General features: G+C 44.3%; 1 protein-coding gene and 1 pseudogene across 1 annotated transcript in view; one reads left to right on the top strand and one right to left on the bottom strand.

The window, feature by feature from the left end:
• LOC124047651 (guanine nucleotide exchange factor subunit RIC1-like) overlaps nucleotides 1-9642 on the top strand; it is a 69120-nt gene extending 59478 nt beyond the window's left edge. Inside the window, exons 16-26 of the mRNA XM_046367965.1 lie at nucleotides 1726-1854; nucleotides 2032-2196; nucleotides 2457-2747; nucleotides 2874-3017; nucleotides 3254-3412; nucleotides 4048-4184; nucleotides 4786-5081; nucleotides 5248-5463; nucleotides 5644-5821; nucleotides 6157-6345; nucleotides 6531-9642. Coding sequence (XP_046223921.1) covers nucleotides 1726-1854; nucleotides 2032-2196; nucleotides 2457-2747; nucleotides 2874-3017; nucleotides 3254-3412; nucleotides 4048-4184; nucleotides 4786-5081; nucleotides 5248-5463; nucleotides 5644-5821; nucleotides 6157-6345; nucleotides 6531-6828 — 2202 coding nt within the window. The 3' untranslated portion in view covers nucleotides 6829-9642. The remainder of the gene's footprint in view (nucleotides 1-1725; nucleotides 1855-2031; nucleotides 2197-2456; nucleotides 2748-2873; nucleotides 3018-3253; nucleotides 3413-4047; nucleotides 4185-4785; nucleotides 5082-5247; nucleotides 5464-5643; nucleotides 5822-6156; nucleotides 6346-6530) is intronic.
• A 2065-nt stretch (nucleotides 9643-11707) lies between these two features.
• The window catches only part of LOC124048563, a 40970-nt pseudogene continuing 32458 nt past the window's right edge, over nucleotides 11708-20219 (bottom strand).

Here is a 20219-nt window from a genome sequence, read left to right as displayed (position 1 = left end):
AAGGGTTTTTCTTTATTTTAAATTGTTTCTACATTGTAGAATAATAGTGAAGACATCCAAACTATAAAATAACACATATGGAATCATGTAGTAACCAAAAAAAGTGTTAAACAAATCTAAATATATTTGAGATTCTTCAAAGTAGCCACCCTTTGCCTTGACAGTTTTGCACACTATTGGCATTCTCTCAACCAGCTTCATGAGGTCGTCACCTGTAATGCATTTCAATTAACAGGTGTGCCCTGTTAATTTGTGGATTTTATTTTTCCTTCATGCGTTTGAGCCAATCAGTTGTGTTGTGACAAGGTAGGGGTGGTATACAGAAGATAACCCTATTTGGTAAAAGATCCAGTCCATATTATAGCAAGAACTGTTCAAATTATCAAATAGAAACTACAGTCCGTTACTTTAAGACATGAAGGTCAGTCAATCAGGAAAATGTCAAGGACTTTGAAAGTTTCTTCAAGTGGAGTCGCAAAAACCATCAAGCGCTATGATGAAACTGGCTCTGAGGACCGCTATAGGAAAGGAAGAGCCGGAGTTACCTCTGCTGCAGTTACCAGCCTAAATAAATGCTTCACAGAGTTCAAGTACCAGACACATCTCAACATCAACAGTTCAGAGAAGACTGCGTGAATCAAGCCTTCATGGTCAAATTGCTGGAAAGACACCACTACTCAAGGACACCAATAAGAAGAAGAGACTTACTTGGGCCAAGAAACACGAGCAATGGACGTTAAGACCGGTGGAAATTTGTCCTTTGGTCTGATTAGTCCAAATATGAGATTTTTGGTTCCAACTGCTGCGTCTTTGTGAGACGCAGAGCAGGTTAACGGATGATCTACGCATGGAGGAGGAGGTGTGGGGATGCTTTGCTGGTACACTCAGTGATTTATTTAGAATTCAAGGCACACTTAACCAGCATGGCTACCACAGCATTGTGCAGCAATCCGCAATCCCATCTGGTTTGCGCTTAGTGGGACTATCATTTGTTTTTCAACAGGACGATGACCTAACACACCTCCAGGCTGTTACGGGCTATTTGACCAAGAAGGAGAGTGATGGAGTGCTGCATCAGATGACCTGGCTTCCACAATCACCCGACCTCAACCCAATTGAGATGTTTTGGGCTAAGTTGGACCGCAGAGTGAAGGAAAAGCAGCTCACAAGTGCTCAGCATATATGGGACTCCTTCAAGACTGTTGGAAAAGCATTCCTCGCGAAGCTGTTTGAGAGAATGCCAAGGGTGTGCAAAGCTGTCAAGGCAAAGGGTGGCTACTTTGAAGATTGTCAAATATTAAATACATTTTGATTTGTTTAACACTTTTTGGTTACTACATGATTTCATATGCGTTATTTCATAGTTTTGATGTCTTCACTATTATTCTACAATGTAGAACATAGTCAAAAATAAAGAAAATCCCAGGAATATGTCTGAACTTTTGACTGGTACTGTACACACACCTACCTACTGTTTGGGCTGTATAGCCTACTCCTACAGTCATTGTCATGCTATACAGCACAACCAGATCTGGGACTGGACTAAGTCACCCCCCTCTTGTAATAGTTGTCTTTGTCTCATCGTAATACATATATTGATTTTAATTTGTCATACTTGATACTGTCATTCTCCGTGTACATCTATAGCATTGTCTTACCCGCCGGCCACAGTATGCACCGTGGTGCATGTGTATGCTGACCCGGTCTGTCACTCTCGGTTTCTAGCTGCCGTTCTGTCCTCCCGTGGTTCTGGCTCAGTGTGTAGAGAATGTGTGGACGACGTGTCGCAGTAACAAGAAGAAGCGCCACCTGCTGGAGGCTCTTTGGCTGTCCTGTGGCGAGGCCGGAATGAAGGTGTGGCTGCCCCTCCTTCTCATTGAAACGAAACGCTTGTTGTTGTCGTCCAAATCTACACATCCTTCCATAAATTGCAACAAGAAAACACGTGTATGGCTACATTAGAAGGAATATGAAGGGTGAGCATATTATTCAATGCTGGCACGCGATTGTTTCATTTATACCTCTCAAAAGGTGTGGCTGCCCCTGTTCCCGCGGGACCACCGTAAGCCCCACTCGTTCCTGTCCCGGCGCATCATGCTCCCCTTCCACATCAACATCTACCCCCTGGCCGTGCTGTTTGAAGATGCCCTGGTGCTGGGGGCATCTAATGAGACAGTGCTCTACGACGGCCTGCAGGTACTGTAGTTAGGAGTATTATAGTAGTATTATATTGTAGTTATTACAGTAATAGTATTATCTGGTGTTGGGGGTTGGCAAATAGAACCTGGTCTCCGACGGCCTGCGGGGGGGGGGGGTCTGATAACAAATCCTAGATACCATCTCTTGACGTTGTGCCAAGGCTCTTAAGGCTCTTAACGCCAACGAACTGCTCTTGCGCTCTACAACTTTACAAATCACTGTCTCTGTGCTAATAATGTAATCGTCTTCTTCTGCAGGGTCCCAGAGAGGGCCGGGAGCCTCTTGAGGTGACGTTCCCTTACTGCACGGTGGAGAGGACCTCCCAGATCTACCTCCACCACATCCTGCGCCAGCTACTCGTGCGTAACCTGGGAGAGCAGGCCCTGCTCCTGGCCCAGTCCTGCGCGGCGCTCCCCTACTTCCCCCACGTCATGGAGCTCATGGTCCACGTGGTGCTGGAGGAGGAGGCCACCTCCCGGGAGCCCATCCCCGACCCTCTGCTGCCCACCGTGGCCAAGTTCATCACCGAGTTCCCCTTGTTCCTCCAGGTAAGGAGGAGGGGGAGAGCGATGTGGATGGAGGAGTGGTAGAGCATTGTCGTTCTCGGCTGGGGCAACTCTTTTGCATTTTCGACTGAATTAATTAATTTATTCATTCATGTTTTCTTCGTCCAGACCATCGTGCACTGTGCCAGGAAGACTGAGTATGCCCTGTGGAACTACCTGTTTGCTGCCGTGGGCAACCCCAAGGATCTTTTTGAGGAATGTCTAATGGCTCAGGACCTGGACACAGCAGCATCCTATCTCATCATACTGCAGGTATCTACATATACTACCCTATCTCATGGCACTGTAAGATTCCTATCCTATATCCCAGAGGCACATTATTTAGAAATGTGACTGGTATTAAGGTATGGAGCTCGGGTGAGGGTTGGAGCTCGGGTGAGGGTTGGAGCCACCGTACGGTGAGCGTTGGAGCAGGGGTGAGGGTAATGTTTAGGGGTGGAGTTGTGTCGTAAGTGTTTTGTATGGATAATGTAACTGTGGCTGTCTAGAACATGGAGGTTCCGGCAGTGAGCAGGCAGCACGCTACCCTGCTCTTCAACACGGCTCTGGAGCAGGGCAAGTGGGACCTCTGTCGTCACATGATCCGATTCCTCAAGGCCATTGGCTCTGGGGAGATGGAGACCCCGCCTCCAACACCAACCACTCAGGTATCGGAGAGAACTATTTCAAGCTCGCTGCTTCTACTCTGTCTTCTACCACTGTCTCTTCTCGCGCTCTAAATCTTTAAATCATCTCTAAGCGGCTAGACTAATCTATGGGGATGATATTAGGGATGGTCTAAAAATACTGTGTAAAGACTGCTATTAAGGCTACGGCCTCACATCCACCTCTCTATTTAAGCAATAAGGCCCGACGGGGGGGGGGGGGGGGGGTTGTGGTATATGGCCAGTATACCACGGCTAAGGGCTGTTCTTAGGCACTACGCAATGCGGCTAAGGCCTGGATACAGCGCTTAGCTGTGGTTTATGGGCCATGTACCACAAACCCCTGAGGTGCCTTATTGTTATTATGAACTGGTTACCAATGTAATTAGAACAGTACATTTTATTAAAAAATATATATATAATGTCCATATGGTATATGATCTGGTCGAGCATTCAGGGCTCGAACCACCCGGTTTATTATAATGAAATATAAATTGGATATAAACTGGCTATACTGTTGTTTCAGGGGCTTACTGGATGAGTTGTCCCGCCTGATTGTGAGCACATTGTTTCGAACAGTAGATTGGAGTTTTAAATGCTTCCCATATAAGTGACCGGTTGACGTGTCCTCTCAACAGGAACCCAGTTCGACGGGAGGCTTCGAGTTCTTCAGGAACCGCAGCATCAGTCTGTCCCAGTCAGCTGACGGCATTGCTGCTGGGAAGTTTAACCTACAGAAGACCTTTAGCATGCCCTCCGGGCCCTCCACTAAAGGGTACGGATACTATTATTCTAGTAATGTATTCAATTGAACAGATTTTATTCAAAGAGACTTAAAGTACAGTGAGCGTATGCGTGATCCTTGCAGGAATCGAACACGCGGCCGTGGCGTTTGCTAGCCCTTCTCTTCTATCTACTGAGCCGGACAGGCCCACTATTGCTGGGCTCCAGTTCTCAAGTTCAAATGAACAATGATGATGATAACATAACATGTCGTACTTATATAAAGAATTACTGGGCTATTATCTGTTTTGCTTAATTAATTGGATGGAATTGAGACCAGCCCTCGTGGCATTTGCGCTATTCGTGTTCCGGGCCCTTTTCCCCATCGTACCTGTAATAGCTCTTCCATCTCTTCCGCATGTCCTCTCTCTCTGTCGCTCTCTCTCTGTCGCTCTCTCTCTCTCTGTCGCTCTCTCTCTCTCTCTCTCTCTCTCTCTCTCTCTCTCTCTCTCTCTCTCTCTCTGTCTGTCTGTCTGTCTCTCTCTCTCTGTCTGTCTGTCTGTCTCTGTCTGTCTGTCTCTCTGTCTGTCTGTCTCTCTCTCTCGCTGTCTCTCTCGCTGTCTCGCTCTCTCGCTGTCTCTGTCTCTCTCTAGGTCTGAGCGATGGAGTAAGGACAGTGACTGTGCTGAGAACATGTACATAGACATGATGTTATGGCGTCACGCCCGGCACCTGCTGGAGCAGGTCCGCCTCAAAGACCTAGGCTGTTTCTCCGCCCAGCTGGGCTTCGAGCTGATTGGCTGGCTGTGCCGCGAGCGCACCCGGGTAGCGCGGCTCGATGACTTTGTCATGGCGCTGAAGTGTCTCCACAAGGACTTCCTCTGGCCGTTTCCTGTCATCCCAGCGTGCTCGACCAGCTCGCCCTTCAAGGACGGACAACGCAAGACGGGTGAGGGTGCGGGGTGTGACTGTGGCTGCATCTGCCCTCAGCTGTGGTTCTCGGTCTCCCCAGTCAACTTCCCCTATCCCATTTCTTTGTAAATGTGTTCAGTGTGCCAACCTTGATGAGTTGGTATGACGAAGTGCCTGCATGTGTTGTTTCTCTCTCCCTCCAGTGCTGAGCCAGCGGCTGCTAAAGTCCCAGTCAGCAGACAGCCTGTTGAACAGTGACATGGACACAGCGCCCCCGCAGGCCTCAGCACGCAACAGCAATCACACCTGGCTGGACGGTCTCGGGGCGCTGGGGCCGGAGCCTAAAGAGATGAACACATCCTCTTCCCACGGGGGGCCACAGACACAGGAGGCCTTCCTCTCTCCACTCACTAACAAAAGTTGGTGGCCCTCCTCTACTTCAACATTCACTTGTCATCTCTCCCCCTTCTCTCTCGCTCTCTACATCTGCCTCTCGCTTTCTCTCTACCAGGCTCTCTCATTTTCTGTCTTCTTATCCCTTTACCACTTCTTCTAAATTCTCTCCGGTCATCTCTTCCCTCCCCTCCCTTATTCCCCAGCGGAGGAGTGCAGTATCGGTTCGGCCACAGACCTGACAGAGACCAGCAGCATGGTGGATGGAGACTGGACCATGGTGGATGAGAACTTTTCCACTCTGAGTCTGACCCAGTCTGAGCTGGAACACATCTCCATGGAGCTGGCTAACAAGGGACCACACAAGTCTCAGGTCCAGCTACGGTAAGACTGTTATCCTCTCCAGTCCTCTCTGTTAGGTGCTACAAAATACTCCTTCACCCCACCTACCATCCCGACCTAGCTAGATTTATGGCTGTGGTGACCTATGCTGCTTGTTGGTTTCATATGTGGGTTTGTGTATATCTTGTGTGATTTTGTTACCCTTTTGTTTGTGTGTCCTTGGGTATGTTTCCCAGACACAGATTAAGCCTATCCTTGGACTAAAATGTTCTGAAAGGAGAGTCTCCATTGCACGTGCTTCCTAGTGTAGGACTAGGTGTAATCTGTCTGGTAAACCAGCCCCTTCTGTACCATTCCGGATCTCTTTCTGTCCTCAGCTACCTGCTGCATGTGTTCATGGAGGCGGGCTGTCTGGAGTGGTGTGTTGTGATTGGTCTGATCCTGAGAGAGGCCACGGTCATCAAGCAGGTGGTCAACTTCCTGGACAGCCCAGAGGTTCCTCCTGAGACTGTCCAAAGTATCCGCTCCGGCCTGCTGGAAGTCGATGCGTGGGCCTCCACAGACTGGTTAGTTTATCTCTCTTTCTTTACTTTCTATCTCTGTCTCTCTCGCTCTCTCTCACTAAGCTAGGAGAACTGTTGCTGCACGTGTGTCCCCATGTCTATGACAAAAAATTAAATGAATGCTTGAAATGGCTATGAATATTCTTCTGAATACTGGCTCCCTCGCTCTCCTCTCCTCCTCCCTGTAGCCTGGGCTATAAACCCTTCCTGAACCTGATCCGGCCCCAGCTGCAGAAGCTAATAGAGACTGCTGTGGAGCAGGTCCAGCCTGAAGCCTTCCAGTCAGGGGCTTCCAACCCCAACTCCAAGTTGACTGAGCCCCAGCCCGGATGCCCCAGGGCGGAGGACAGTAGAGGGCCTGCTCCCTTGGGCCTGGCCCTGCCCTCGGAGCCCTCTGGAGGGTTAGTGACAGAGGACGGAGGAGCTCCAGAGGAGCAGGAGGAGCAGGCGGCCGACGAGGGGGCGTATGACTGCACCCTGTCCTGACGTGCCCTGTCCTGACCTGGGTCGTGTTCATTAGCCACCAAAACGGAAGAAAATGGGCTGAAACAGGGAGGGACTACATAAAATGTTTTTGCTACGGTGTGTGTGCCCTAATGACTACAGCCCTGTCCTAACCTCTGACCTTGCTGGGCAGGTGAAGGGGTGTGGTGCGGGTGTGTGATGGGACACAGGATGAGAAAGAAGAGGAGGAAGGGATCCTCAAAGACTGAATACTCTGCATTGTGGGTCTAGAACCAGTTTTGTTGGCTGATGTGGACCCAGATATGTTACATCGACCATGAGTGTGTGTGTGTGTGTGTGTGTGTGAGAGTTTATGCTTGTTTATGTGAGGCTTTTGTGTGTTACCATACTTTGGGTGTGAAACACAAGGAAGCTCTCTCTTTGTTTCTCTCCTGTCCGCATACTCATCCATCCCGGTGCTGGAACAGGGTCTGAGTGAGTGGAGTAGGTTGAGTGTCAGTATTATGGACTTGAGTCACTGCAAACAGAGCTTGCCAGGACACAGCCAATTCATAGCACCCAAACAAAAACACAGAAGATATCCATCCTGTACGACAGGTGGTTCAAACCTCTACGTTTATTCTACTTCCCATGGATTCCTTTTTAAAGAATTAGATCACAGACCAAGTCTTTTTGCAGAGTACGAGTTTGGGCTCATCAGGGTTTATTCTGGAATGAAGTGTTTGAGTACAAAGCAGGCAGTTTGTTGCAATTTAGCTTTTTACCAAAATGTGCTTTTCAGATCAGAGAATTGCTCGCTGTCTGTGTTGTGGTCTCGGCTAGGCTTTAGTGGCCATCTAGGTATAAATATATACTGCTCGGCTGGCTTTTCTGTGTGACGTGAGCGAATTCCCAGTCAGATCTCCGTGGCGACTTGTTAGGGAGAGCACAAGGAACAAAAAGCATCCGTGATGTTCTCCCGACAGACCTGTCAAAACAAACCTTTCATTGGCAGCCATTCCACAGAACTGAACAGTTAAACCTTTATATTTTTTCACGGTTTGTACAAACGTCTATTGTACTTTTGTCGTGGAGTAAGTTCAAGTATAACTTTTGGTACTTCTGGCAAGAAACCGCCCCTGAAACACACGAACGGTGTTGCCGGGACATTTTACGAGAGTCGTGTGTTGTGCAAAGGGGAGGGGTCTCGTCTTTTCATACCTCATGGTGTACAGTGGATTTTACAGATGTTTTATGATACCTTTGTCAATAATGTGGAGGTGTTCTTCAACATCCATAGCATTCATTTAGGAAATGATGTCCCCTTATTTCGATGCTAGACTGTGGTGTGAGAATGCTCTTGGTCAAGAGCGAAGACGTGTCTGTGTGTGTGTGTGTGATGACCTGGATTGGTCATGTACGTTGAGGAGGGCCTGATCAGCCCTCAACCGTGGGGGGGGCGGGCGGGGGGCCGGTAGCCCCGAGGTTAGAGCGTTTGGGCCAGTAAGCGAAAGGTTGCTCGTTTGAATACCGGAAACCGACAAGGTGATAAAAATCTGTTGCTGTGCCCTTGAGTAAGGCACTTAACCCTAATTGCTAATTGCACTATAGGATTGTGACCCCACTCCCTGCGGGACACTCCAGGGGAGTTCGGATATGCCAACAACAAAAAACATTTCCATTTGAAACGTGTGTAACAGAACAAATATAAGCACCCCCTCAAATTAATTCAAACAAACCATGACTGTCTCCTGAAAGGAGAATCTAACCATATCTGAGGACAAACCACATTTTATTATGATGATCATGACCTGCATCTTCACACATGTACTTGGCTCGAGAATTGAAACATTACTGCTCAATTAATTGGCTTCGGCCCTGTGGAGGATCCAATGGGGGAAGCAAAACCATAGGAGAAACAAAGCTATGTTCATTCACCTTATATTGATATGCCAGAGTTCACTTTTATTCGCTCCTTTGTAAAGACAAAAAAAAAAACTTGTGTTTAACTTAACGTCATATATCGTTATCGTTTTTAAGGTAGGATTGTGTTTTATCTCCTATCAGTGATCTTTGTCTTTCCTTAGGAATTGCTGTGGAGTTGAAGAGGTCCTGGACTCTAATGAATCCAGAATACGTCCCATAGTTTCTATACGGACCTAGGTCTATAATGTCTTGGTCGTTATCACCGTGGTAACATACCAAAACCTTGATCACAAGCGGTGATACTGATAACAGTGACTTTCTAGGAGAATCTCCAACTCCGAAGCGGCTGTGTGTGTACGACGTAACTGCAAAGACCAAGTGGTATTGCATCTGTTAATGATTTTATTTTGTTGACTAAAGTACAGTATCCTCACATGGAATCGAGCTTTTATGAGGCCGAGTGTTATTCTTATTTATTGGTTGTGTTGTTATTACCATTCTAAATAGTAATTTTTTTAAATTCTTCAAATAGTTTTTATTTTGGCTATATCAAAGCAGCTAATGGAGAGCTATTTAATTGCTTTTGCCTCGACATACTGTAGTCGTCTGAGTCTTTAGACCCATATCCCACCGCCTGACACGAAAAGAGCTCCTAAGACTGGGCCTCGGTTCGTTACGCGTCTCTGAGTAGGAGGTACATGGACACGGGATCCGAGTTGAATCTGCTGTGTGTGTTTGTCCGGGGCTACAACAAAGATGTGTGCTGTTTTGGGGGGTACTTGAGGAGTTGAGGAACACTACTATCAAATATTATTTGTCACATGCGCAGAATACAACGGGTGTGGACCTTAGTGAAATGCTGACTTTACCAGCCCGTAACCAACAATGCAGTTTTGAGAAATAATGTAACAAATAATTCAAGAGCAGCAGTAAAATAACAATAGCGAGGCTGGTATGGAGTCAATGAGTGTGTGTTTGTGTGTGTGGGGGGGGGCACCAATAGTCTGGGTAGCCATTTGATTAGATGTTCAGGAGTCTTATGACTTGGTGGTAGAAGCTGTTTAGAAGCCTCTTGGACCTAGACTTGGCGCTCCGGTACTTTCCGTGCAGTCGGAGAGAAAAGTCTGACTAGGGTGGCTGGAGTCTTTAACAATTTTTAGGGCCTTCCTCTGACACCGCCTGGTATTGCCTCCTGGATGGCAAGAAGCTTGGCCCCAGTGATGTACTGGGCCGTACACATTACCCTCTGTAGTGCCTTGCGGTCAGAGGCCAAGCAGTTGCCATACCAGGCAGTGATGCAACCCGTCAGGATGCTCTCGATGGTGCAGCTGTAAAACCTTTTGAGGACCCATGCCAAATATTTCCAGTCTCCTGAGGGGGAATAGGTTTTGTCATGCCCTCTTCACTGTCTTGGTGTGCTTGTTAATTTGTTGGTGATGTGGACGCTCTCAACCTGCTCCACTACAGCCCTGTTGATGAGAATGAAGGCGTGCTCGGTCCTCCTTTTCCTGTAGTCCACATTCATCTCCTTTGTCTTGACCACTCTGACGGAGTTGTTGCCCTTGCACCACACGGTCACGTCTCTGACCTCCCTATTGGCTGTCTCGTCATTGTCTGATCTCGGCTCAGATCCCCCTTGTCCATGTAATCTTATACATTATGATCTGAGAAGCCAAACGGATCCTAGCACTCCTACTCTGAGACGCTTTATGAATAGGGGCCCAGGGATACTCAAGGACTGGAATTGGGACAACACTGCTCTAGACAACTGCTGGTGCTCTGAACACACCGGTTCTGGATAACTTACTGTGCATGTAGGCTGTGTTCCTCTATTATATTAGGTCCCTACAACTACAGAAAGTACAGCAATGGTGTCCACTTACTTACAGTAAGTGCATCCGTATTAAATCGTGCAATTCTGAAATGTTACTTTGTTTCAGCTTTATCCTGTTTTTTTAAACATTTTTATTTGAATCCTTTTATTTTCAGTTTTCAGCCTTTTATTTGCATTCTCTGCTCCTCCTTTTTTCTGTCACTCATACAGACCAAAATATTTGTATTTTAATCATTATTTTTGCTGCAGCTTACTGTGTTTGTAGTGCACATGGTTGTTTGCAGTTTTTCTGTTTTGCCTCTTCTGATTGTCATTTATTGTTCTGCTGCATGAAGAAAATCCCTTTGTACAGTCACGACGACTGTACACAGCATTGATGTGCTTAGCTATATTCCATCTCTGCTTTCAGTACGGTATAGTATATGCAGTCGGTGGCTTACTTTGCTGCCTGCTCTCAAACTGTGAAGTTTACCTAACACGCGTACAGTACTTGGCTAACCAAAGACAAATGTTCAGAGGCTTTCGGTCGGCGTGTGCAGGTTGTTGAGAAGATGAGTGCTTGTGTAGAGGTGCAAAGATGTACAATGAATCTCCCCCCTACACCCTCCCTCTGTGATGAGAAAGATAACCAACCATTGACGCTCAAACCAATTTTTCAGTTAGTTCTCAAGACTGTTTTTCTATATCATATAGAAATAGATATTATGATTATACACGTCATGTTTCTGTCTGATCTGAGGATGAGAAGCCTATTGTTTTGCGTGTCTGTCTTTGCTGCTGGGAAAAGCACAGTCATACATGACACAGCGGTACTGTGTTCAAACGAAGGACGTTATAAGAACATCTCTGGTTCATACACACACTATATAGGTGATCAAAGACATACTGAGTGGAAGAGGACTCTTTTTACTTCATATTGTACTTTAAAGTATTGCCTATCTATGACACATTACCTGGGTCATGCAGACAGTTGGACATCTTCAATGCAGTGTACAGTATATAGTGTTTCTTGTACAATTAGCCTTTTCTACTAATTTTTTGTTTTCTATTTTATTTTTTTCCTGTACATAAAAGAACAATAAATTATTTTTAAAAACAAAAACATGACTTATTTTTTTCCCCAATTGCAATTGATATTTTCAAGACAACGACTACCAAAAATAACGGTTAAATCATGTATTAAGCACTTTATTGCTATACACGGTGGTATCTTCATTTGAACACATGTACATTTCAAGCTTCTTTTTTTGCACGAGGAAAAAAAGTGGTTCTGTTTCACTTACACATCATTCCCATAAATTATATCAACCATGTTAATCCTGTTTTCATGCTATAATAACTGATTTAACGGTATGGTTAGGGGGTAACTCCAGTTGATGAATATCTAAAAATGTCATACAAAACTTCACTTTATTCAGTAGCTCTGAAATACTCTGCAAATAAGTAAAATGTGTAACTAAAAAAAGGGATAAGGGAGTTAAATTTGAACAAAACATGGCAAGATAGGTCCCCAGAAAACTCATTCAGCAAATGCAATCAATGAACAAACATGGATTTAAGATGTCATGTCAATTTCAGATCCCATTTTTCGAACTCAAATTTAAGTTAAATGATATCAGCAATATGAATTACTAAATTTTTCATTCAAAAAAATTAAAGGACATTTAAGTGAAATTCGAGGCCCATATCAATGGATTCAATTAATATTTCCACCAAATATTGACCCAGATTAAATTAGCGCATTGGAATTAGCCATGTTTAATGGGCTATGACTATTTGTAGCCCTTTGCTAGCTCCTTTTGAATAATGTTTATCATAGTTTGTTTGAACTTGACATGTGCTTTGGTGAACATGGAAACGAGTGCACTATCAAGACACTAGTGATTGTGTTTTGTTAGCAATGCACCATATAAAGAATTAACAATTGTGATCGGATTGAATCCCCCCCGCCTTAGTGCTGGAATCAATCCCTATCGAGGAAGATCTGTTCGAACTCACGTTTGTGGTGACTACATTCACGGTAAGGGCTGCAAATGTCGGCTCAATGAGACATTTTCTTTAAATAGTGGGGGTTTTTTTACACTTTTTTCCCCATCATATTTTACATGAACATTTTAGTCATTTAGCAGACACACTTATCCAAAGCGATTTACAGTGCATTCATCTTAAATTAGCTAGGTGGGACAACCACATCACAGGCATAGTAAATACACATTTCCTTAGTAGCTATCAGCAGTCTGAGCTGGGGAGGGGAGGGGGGGGGTCAAGTGCAAGTGTTGGTTCAGGATTATTATTGGGGTTCGAGGTGAGGAGGGGGATCATTTGAGTTACTTTTTGAAGAGGTAGGGTTTCCGGTGCTTTCGGAAGATGGGCAGCGACTCTGCTGTCCTAGCTTCGGGGGAAGCTGGTTCCACCATTGGGGTGCCAGGACAGAGAAGAGCTTGGACTGGGCTGAGTGGGAGCCAAGAGACCAGAGGTGGCAGAGCATAGGGTTTGAGCACAGCCTGAAGGCAGCGAGGGACAGTTCCTCTTGCTGCTTGCTCCGTAGACCAGCACCATAATCTTGTAGTGGATGTGAACGTCGACTGGAAGGCTGTGGATTGTGCGGAGGAGCTGGGTGACTTTTTTTGTTTTATCTAACCTTTTATTTAACTAGGTAAGTCAGTTAAGAACAAATTCTTATTTACAATGACGGCTCGAGAGAACTTGCAAACACAGATCCAACCTAACAAAACTGAGTCACATGTTTCTTGAAAGTTTACCATAGTCTGAACTGCCCACACTATCTCAGCTACTTTCACCCTGATCTAGGTATGTGTAAAGTTCAATTTAACTTTCCTATATTGTGCACAGTTCGCTGTCCTCCCTCTCCTACGAGCTATCCCCTGTAACAATCTACCTAGTTTTTGGGAATGATACCCATCTATCACCACGACCTTAATCTAGAAGCACCCACAGATCTCCACTGCACTCATGTTCCATCCCACTTAACAGCCCTATGTAAACATTCCTTCTCAAACACAGGCCATGTGTACCTCGCCTCCTGCTATAGATACATTTGCACATATATTCCATCTAACACATAACACACTTGTCACTATTCCCAATGCACTTCTACAGTTATAAACATACTGAAACATTCTCAAATCAATTAGTCAATATACATCAGTCCCTCCTCTGGGACAATGATCACTCTTATGTTCCACAAAACCTAAAAACATATTGACTTGGAAAGGAAAGAGAAAAAAAAGTACATGTTTAATAACTAACTATTTCATATTCTCAGAACCCAAAATGAGTAACGTGTGTCTTCAGTTTAGAATCATCTCTGAGAAATAACAGTGTGTCTGATACACACGAGCTTGGTAGCAAGTTCTCAAAGTACGAACAAATTCACTGTCCTTTTAACCAAATTCATGCAAAAACTCACACCAAACTTGAATTAACATTTCATTGCATTTGTGAATTGTGACTAAGCTTGGCCCTGGAATGGTCCGAACCAGACATGTTAGAGATATAACCATCCATCTAAGGCACTGTAGCCTTTCCTGAAAATATAGATAGTGACGCTATAGACTGATGCTTTTGACCTCATGCTTGTTAACAGAGCTGGCAGGAGGTAGAATAGATACAAAACAGTTAGGTAGAGAGAGTTAAAAAAACAACGCCCTAATTACCTCTATCCCCACAAAAAAAAGGAAGAACTCCGGTGGACCATGCCCTTGTCAGTAAGTTAGTCCTACCTGTTACAATATACTGTATAAAAAAAGGAAGAACTCCGGTGCACCATGCCCTTGTCAGTAACTTAGTCCTACCTGTTACAATATACTGTATAAAAAAGGTTGCTTGGCTTAAGTGGCTCTCCTGTTAGCAACTAGCCTATTGACAACGTGATGGTGGGGTTGTCTTGAATATGCCAGTGAACTGGGGACATGCATGTCCGTGTGTCTGTCTGCATGTGTCTGCCTGCTTCAGTGTATTGGAGTGGAGGGGAAGAAGGCCCAAACAACGGGCCCATTATCTTAGTATCTGTACATGTGATAGGTAGAGACCCAGGAAGAGGGGAACGCCCACTTGGGGAACCTCTGTAGCATGTCGTCTAGCTGAACAGTCCTCTGGTCCTCTCCAAAGTAGTAGTGAGATGAGATGGCTACTGAGATCATCCCCTCTGGGCCCTCCTCGCTGGGAGGCTGGAGAGCGGAAATACAGAAACATCAAAAACACACAATCATAAAATGGACAATAAATAAACACACATATAAATGTACACTGCACAAATTTGTGTGAAGCTTTTGAAAATACAGTACTAGTCAAAAGTTTGGACACCTACTCATTCCAGGGTTTTTCTTTATTTGTACTATTTTCTACATTGTAGAATAATAGTGAATACATCAATACTATGAAATAACACATATGGAAGGAATCATGCAGTAACCAAAAAAAGTGTTAAACAAATCAAAATATATTTTAGTTTTTCTTCAAAGTAGCCACCCTTTGCCTTTGACAGCTTCGCGCATTCTCCCAACCAGCTTCATGAGGCAGTCACCTGGAATTAATTTCAATTAACAGGTGTGCCTTGTTAATTTGTGGAATTTCTTAATTTCTTAATGTGTTTGAGCCAATCAGTGATCGGGCCTACCACTGTTGTTTCGTCAGCAAACTTAATGACTGTGTTGGAGTCGTGTTTGGCCAAGCAGTCGTGGGTGAACAGGAAGTATAGGAGGGGAGTAAGTACACACCCCTGAGGGGCCCCAGTGTTGAGGATCAGCATGGCAGACGTGTTGTTCCCTACCCTTACCACCTGGGGGCGGCCCATCAGGAAGTCCAGGAGCAATAGACATTAGACCGGTGGAAATCTGTCCTTTGGTCTGAGGAGTCCAAATTTGAGATTTTTGGCTCCAACTGCCGTGTCTTTGTGAGACGCAGAGTAGGTGAACGGATTATCTCCGCATGTGTGGTTCCCACTGTGAAGCATGGAGGAGGAGGTGGTGTGGGCTGCTTTGCTGGTGACACTGTTGTGAATTATTTAGAATTCAAGGCATACTTAACCAGCATGGCTACCACAGGATTCTGCAGCGATACGCCTTCCCATCTGGTTTGCACTTAGTGGGACTATCATCTGTGTAAGGGCTATTCGACCAAGGAGAGTGATAGTGATGGAGTGCTGGATCAGATGATCTGGCATCCACAATCACCTGACCTCAACCCAATTGAGATGGTTTGGGATGAGTTGGATCTCAGAGTGAACGAGTGAAGGAAAAGCAGCCAACAGGTGTTCAGAATATGTGGGAACTCCATCAAGACTGTTGGAAAAGCATTCCAGTTGAGAGAATTCGCAAAGCTGTCATCAAGGCAAAGGGTGGCTACTTTGAAGAATCTCAAATATAAAATATATTTTGATTTGTTTAACACTATTTTGGTTACCTCATGATTCCATATTTGTTATTTCATAGTTGTGATCTCTTCACTATTATTCTACAAAGTAGAAAATTGTAAAAAAAAATAAAAAATATAAAAAATAAGCTTGAATGAGTAGGTGTATCAACTTTTGACTGGTACTGTACATTGCTTTTTTCGCACACAATGTATGAAATTAGGCGCTAACCCAGCAGGCACAACTGGTCCAAATTATGTCATTTACAATCAGATAACACCCAGTTTTGATTGTCACCAGCTTTGCCTGCTTGGAACCTTAAATCCCTAATATTCAATACCTGTATTTCGAACCAGAAGTTCCAGGGTGGGGCATCCAGGCCATGGGTGTAGAATATGAAATACTCTCTAGCCAGGTATAACTGGGGGGTGCCGTCCCCAAACCACCAGCTAGACAGAGAGGCTTCTCTGTGGGGCATGAGGTAGAGGGACATGTGGCTGGGACCTGCAGGACATACATACATACATACATACATACATACATACATACATACATACATACATACATACATACATACATACATACATACATACATACATACATACATACATACATACATACATACATACATACATAGTCATATAGTCACACACACACACAGTTAGACACACAACGCACAACACACATGTATGCACACATGACTGTAAGTCGCTTTGGATAAAAGCGTCTGCTAAATGGCATATATTATTATTTATTATTACAACGCATAGGGTCGGGAGTTAATCCTGAACACATGATGTAACAAACTATGGGTTCTAGTCACACGATGGTAGTGCCATTTTTACAAAATATTTGGAAAGAGCTGGGAGGGGTATTGAATCTTACAGAAGGTAGGAGGAGAGGATGTAGATACACGGTGCAGAGGATTAGAGGATGAAAGGGACATCTCACCTTTGACTTCAAAAGTCAACCTAACTGTTCCCCATTTTGTCTCCTCTTTAGAAAGGAGCTGGAACTCCACAGGAGACTTGGGAAAGACCTCAGGGGCTGGGAGGTACCAGTTATTCCTGAAAACAAGAAAAGTTTTTTTTTCAGACCTTTTTATTTTTTGCTGAACCAGTCAAAACTTGCCAGGAAGTGTTCAAAAATAAATATATGGTATATGCATGATATAGTAACATTTTAAAAACAGTTTCTTTCTTTTTAAGTATACAGTGCCAGTCAAAGTTTGGACACACCGACTAGAATAATAGTGAAGACATCTAAACTATGAAATAACACATATGGAGTCATGCAGTAACCAAAAAAGTGTTCAACAAATCTAAATATAGATTGAGATTCTTCAAAGTAGCCACCCTTTGCCTTGACGACAGCTTTGTACACTCTTGGCATTCCCTCAACTAGCTTCATGAGGTAGTCACATGGAATGCAATTTAATTAACAGGTGTGCCTTGTTAAAAATTAATTTGTGGAATTTCTTTCCTTAATGCATTTGAGCCAATCAGTTGTGTTGTGACAAGGTAGGGGGGGTATACAGAATATATCCCTATTTGGTAAAGGACCAAGTCCATATTATGGCGATAACAGCTCAAATAAGCAAAGAGAAATGACAGTCCATCATTACTTTAAGACATGAAGGTCATTCAATCTGGAAAAGTTGAAGGACTTTGAAAGTTTCTTCAAATGCAGTTGCAAAAACCATGAAGCGCTATGATGAAAATGGCTCTCATGAGGACCGCCACAGGAAAGGAAGACCCAGAGTTACCTCTGCTGCAGAGGATTGCACCTCAGATTGTGACACATTTATTTGGGCTGCAGAGTTCAAGTTCTAGACACATCTCAACATCAACTGTTCAGAGGAGACTGCATGAATCAGGCCTTCATGGTCTAATTGCTACAAAGAAACCACTTCTCAAGGACACCAATAAGAAGAAGAGACTTGCTTGGGCCGAGAAACACGAGCAATGTACATTAGACTAATGGAAATCTGTCCTTTGGTCTGATGAGTACAAATGTGTCTTTGTGAGATGCAGAGTAGGTGAATGGATGATCTCTGCATGTGTGGTTCCCACAGTGAAGCAAGGAGGTGTGATGTTGTGATAGCTTTGCTGGTGACACTGTCTGTGAATTATTTCGAATTCAAGGCACACTTAACCAGCATGGCTACACAGCACTCTGCAGCGATACACCATCCCATCAGCTTTGCTCTTAGTGGGACTATCTTTTGTTTTTCAACAGGACAATGACCCAACACACCTCCAGGCTGTTTAAGGGCTATTTGACCAAGGAGAGTGATGGAGTGCTGCATCAGATGACCTGGCCTCCACAATCACCTGACCTCAACCCAATTGAGATGGTTTGGGATGAGTAGGACTGCAGAGTGAAGGAAAAGCAGCCAACAAGTGCTCAGCATATGTGGGAACTCGTTCAAGACTGTTGGAAATGCATTCCTCACGAAGGTGGTTGAGAGAATGCCAAGAGTGTACAAAGTTGTCATTAACACAAAGGGTGGCTACTTTGAAGAATCTAAAAATATATTTCGATATGTTTAACAATTGTTTGGTTACATGGTTCCATATGTGTTATTTCATAGTTTTGATGTCTTCACTATTATTCTACAATGTAGAAAATAGTACAAAAATAAAGACAAACCGTTGAATTTGTAGGCCGTCATTGTAAATAAGAATTTGTTCTAAACTGACTTGCCTAGTTAAATATAGGTTAAATTAAAAAAAATGAGTAGGTGTGTCCAAACTGTTGACTGATACTGTGCGTTCTACGAGGTTTAGGTTACGTTTTGGTTTATTTGAACATCTTGGTACATATGCAGAAACATACATACAATTTCTTAAAACAAGTCAAAGAAAGATATGATCCGCCTAACTATATGGACAGAGCACCATCAAGTCATAAGACATAAACAGAATCCATCACGGGCAACAGAACGTTAAACAACAGAGCAGAGTAGTCACGGAGATACAACACATCAAATGTATTATAATTATAATAACGTTCCACTTAATTCTGTGGGTGTGACTTACTTATCAGATCTGAACCAGGGGAAGCCACAGAAAGGCCTGTCCTCCTGACAATTGGTCTTGATGGTATCATTGATCTCTGGTATGATAGACGTGATGTGCTGCATGCCAGTGTAGTCACAGCTGTTGATCCACAGACCTGAGTCTCTACTCTCCACCTGGCCGTCCAGACCGTGGAAGATACGAGTGGTGTGCTTTTGGGGGGGCAAAAGATAATAAAATAATAAAAGTGTCAATGTGTTTGTATCTGTTTCTAACTAAATAAACCATTAATGAATTTCATTAAAATAATAGATTTGTTATTAACTGACTTGCCTGGATAAATAAAAGGTTAAATAAAAAGGTGTGTGTGTGTGTGTGTGTGTGTGTGTGTGTGTGTGTGTGTGTGTGTGTGTGTGTGTGTGTGTGTGTGTGTGTGTGTGTGTGTGTGTGTGTGTGTGTGTGTGTGTGTGTGTGTGTGTGTGTGTGTGTGTGTGTGTGTGTATAAGCAGAAAGAGCCTCAGATGGTCTCACCTGGATGGAGACCCGTTTGGGGCGTGGGCCGGAGGGGTCTGCTGTGTAGGGAAAGAACATGCCGCAGGATACAAGCAACAGAAACACAGTAAACACTGTTCCCAGACCTGCCAACAGCCACTTAGTAGACCTGGCCAGGTAGATAAAGTGGAGCTGGAAGAGAGAAGAAAACAGACAGAAAAGGAGAACGAGAGAGGCTTAAAAACACAGTGGTTTTACCTGTCATCACATTTTTGCTCCTAAGAGACACTTGAAACAAGACAGTTGAGTTTCTAATGTTTCGCTAAAGAGTAACTGTACTGACAAAGAAGGAGGAGAAGACGAGTGTGGTGAAGGTGACGATGGTGGCCAGGACCACATCAGGAGGGCATGTGTTGATCCTCCCCAGGGTGGGCGTGAAGATCTCAAACACCAACCAGATCAGGGACATGAAGTGGACATAGGGCAAAGCCAGACCCAGCTGGTAGAGCACACAGTACTTCACCGAAGCACCTGGAGATATAGACAGGAGAGATACATTTACATGAACTAACCCTAACCCAGCTGGTAGAGCACAGAGTTATCCACAGCTACACCTGGACCAAAGCAGGACAGGAGGGACATATTAACAGCCAGAATAATAACAATTCCTGCCTTTCCATTTAAAAAAACAATAATGGTTAGACACATCAATGCATCAGTGTTGTTGCTGCGCTGAAATGAACTGAAAAATACTTTCTAATTAAACATCACACGTAATAATAACAAC

Source organism: Oncorhynchus gorbuscha, linkage group LG11 (assembly GCF_021184085.1).
Source record: "Oncorhynchus gorbuscha isolate QuinsamMale2020 ecotype Even-year linkage group LG11, OgorEven_v1.0, whole genome shotgun sequence".
Lineage (NCBI taxonomy): Eukaryota > Metazoa > Chordata > Actinopteri > Salmoniformes > Salmonidae > Oncorhynchus > Oncorhynchus gorbuscha.
Note: the sequence above shows the minus strand (reverse complement) of the source record. Positions and strands in the feature narration are given on the sequence as shown.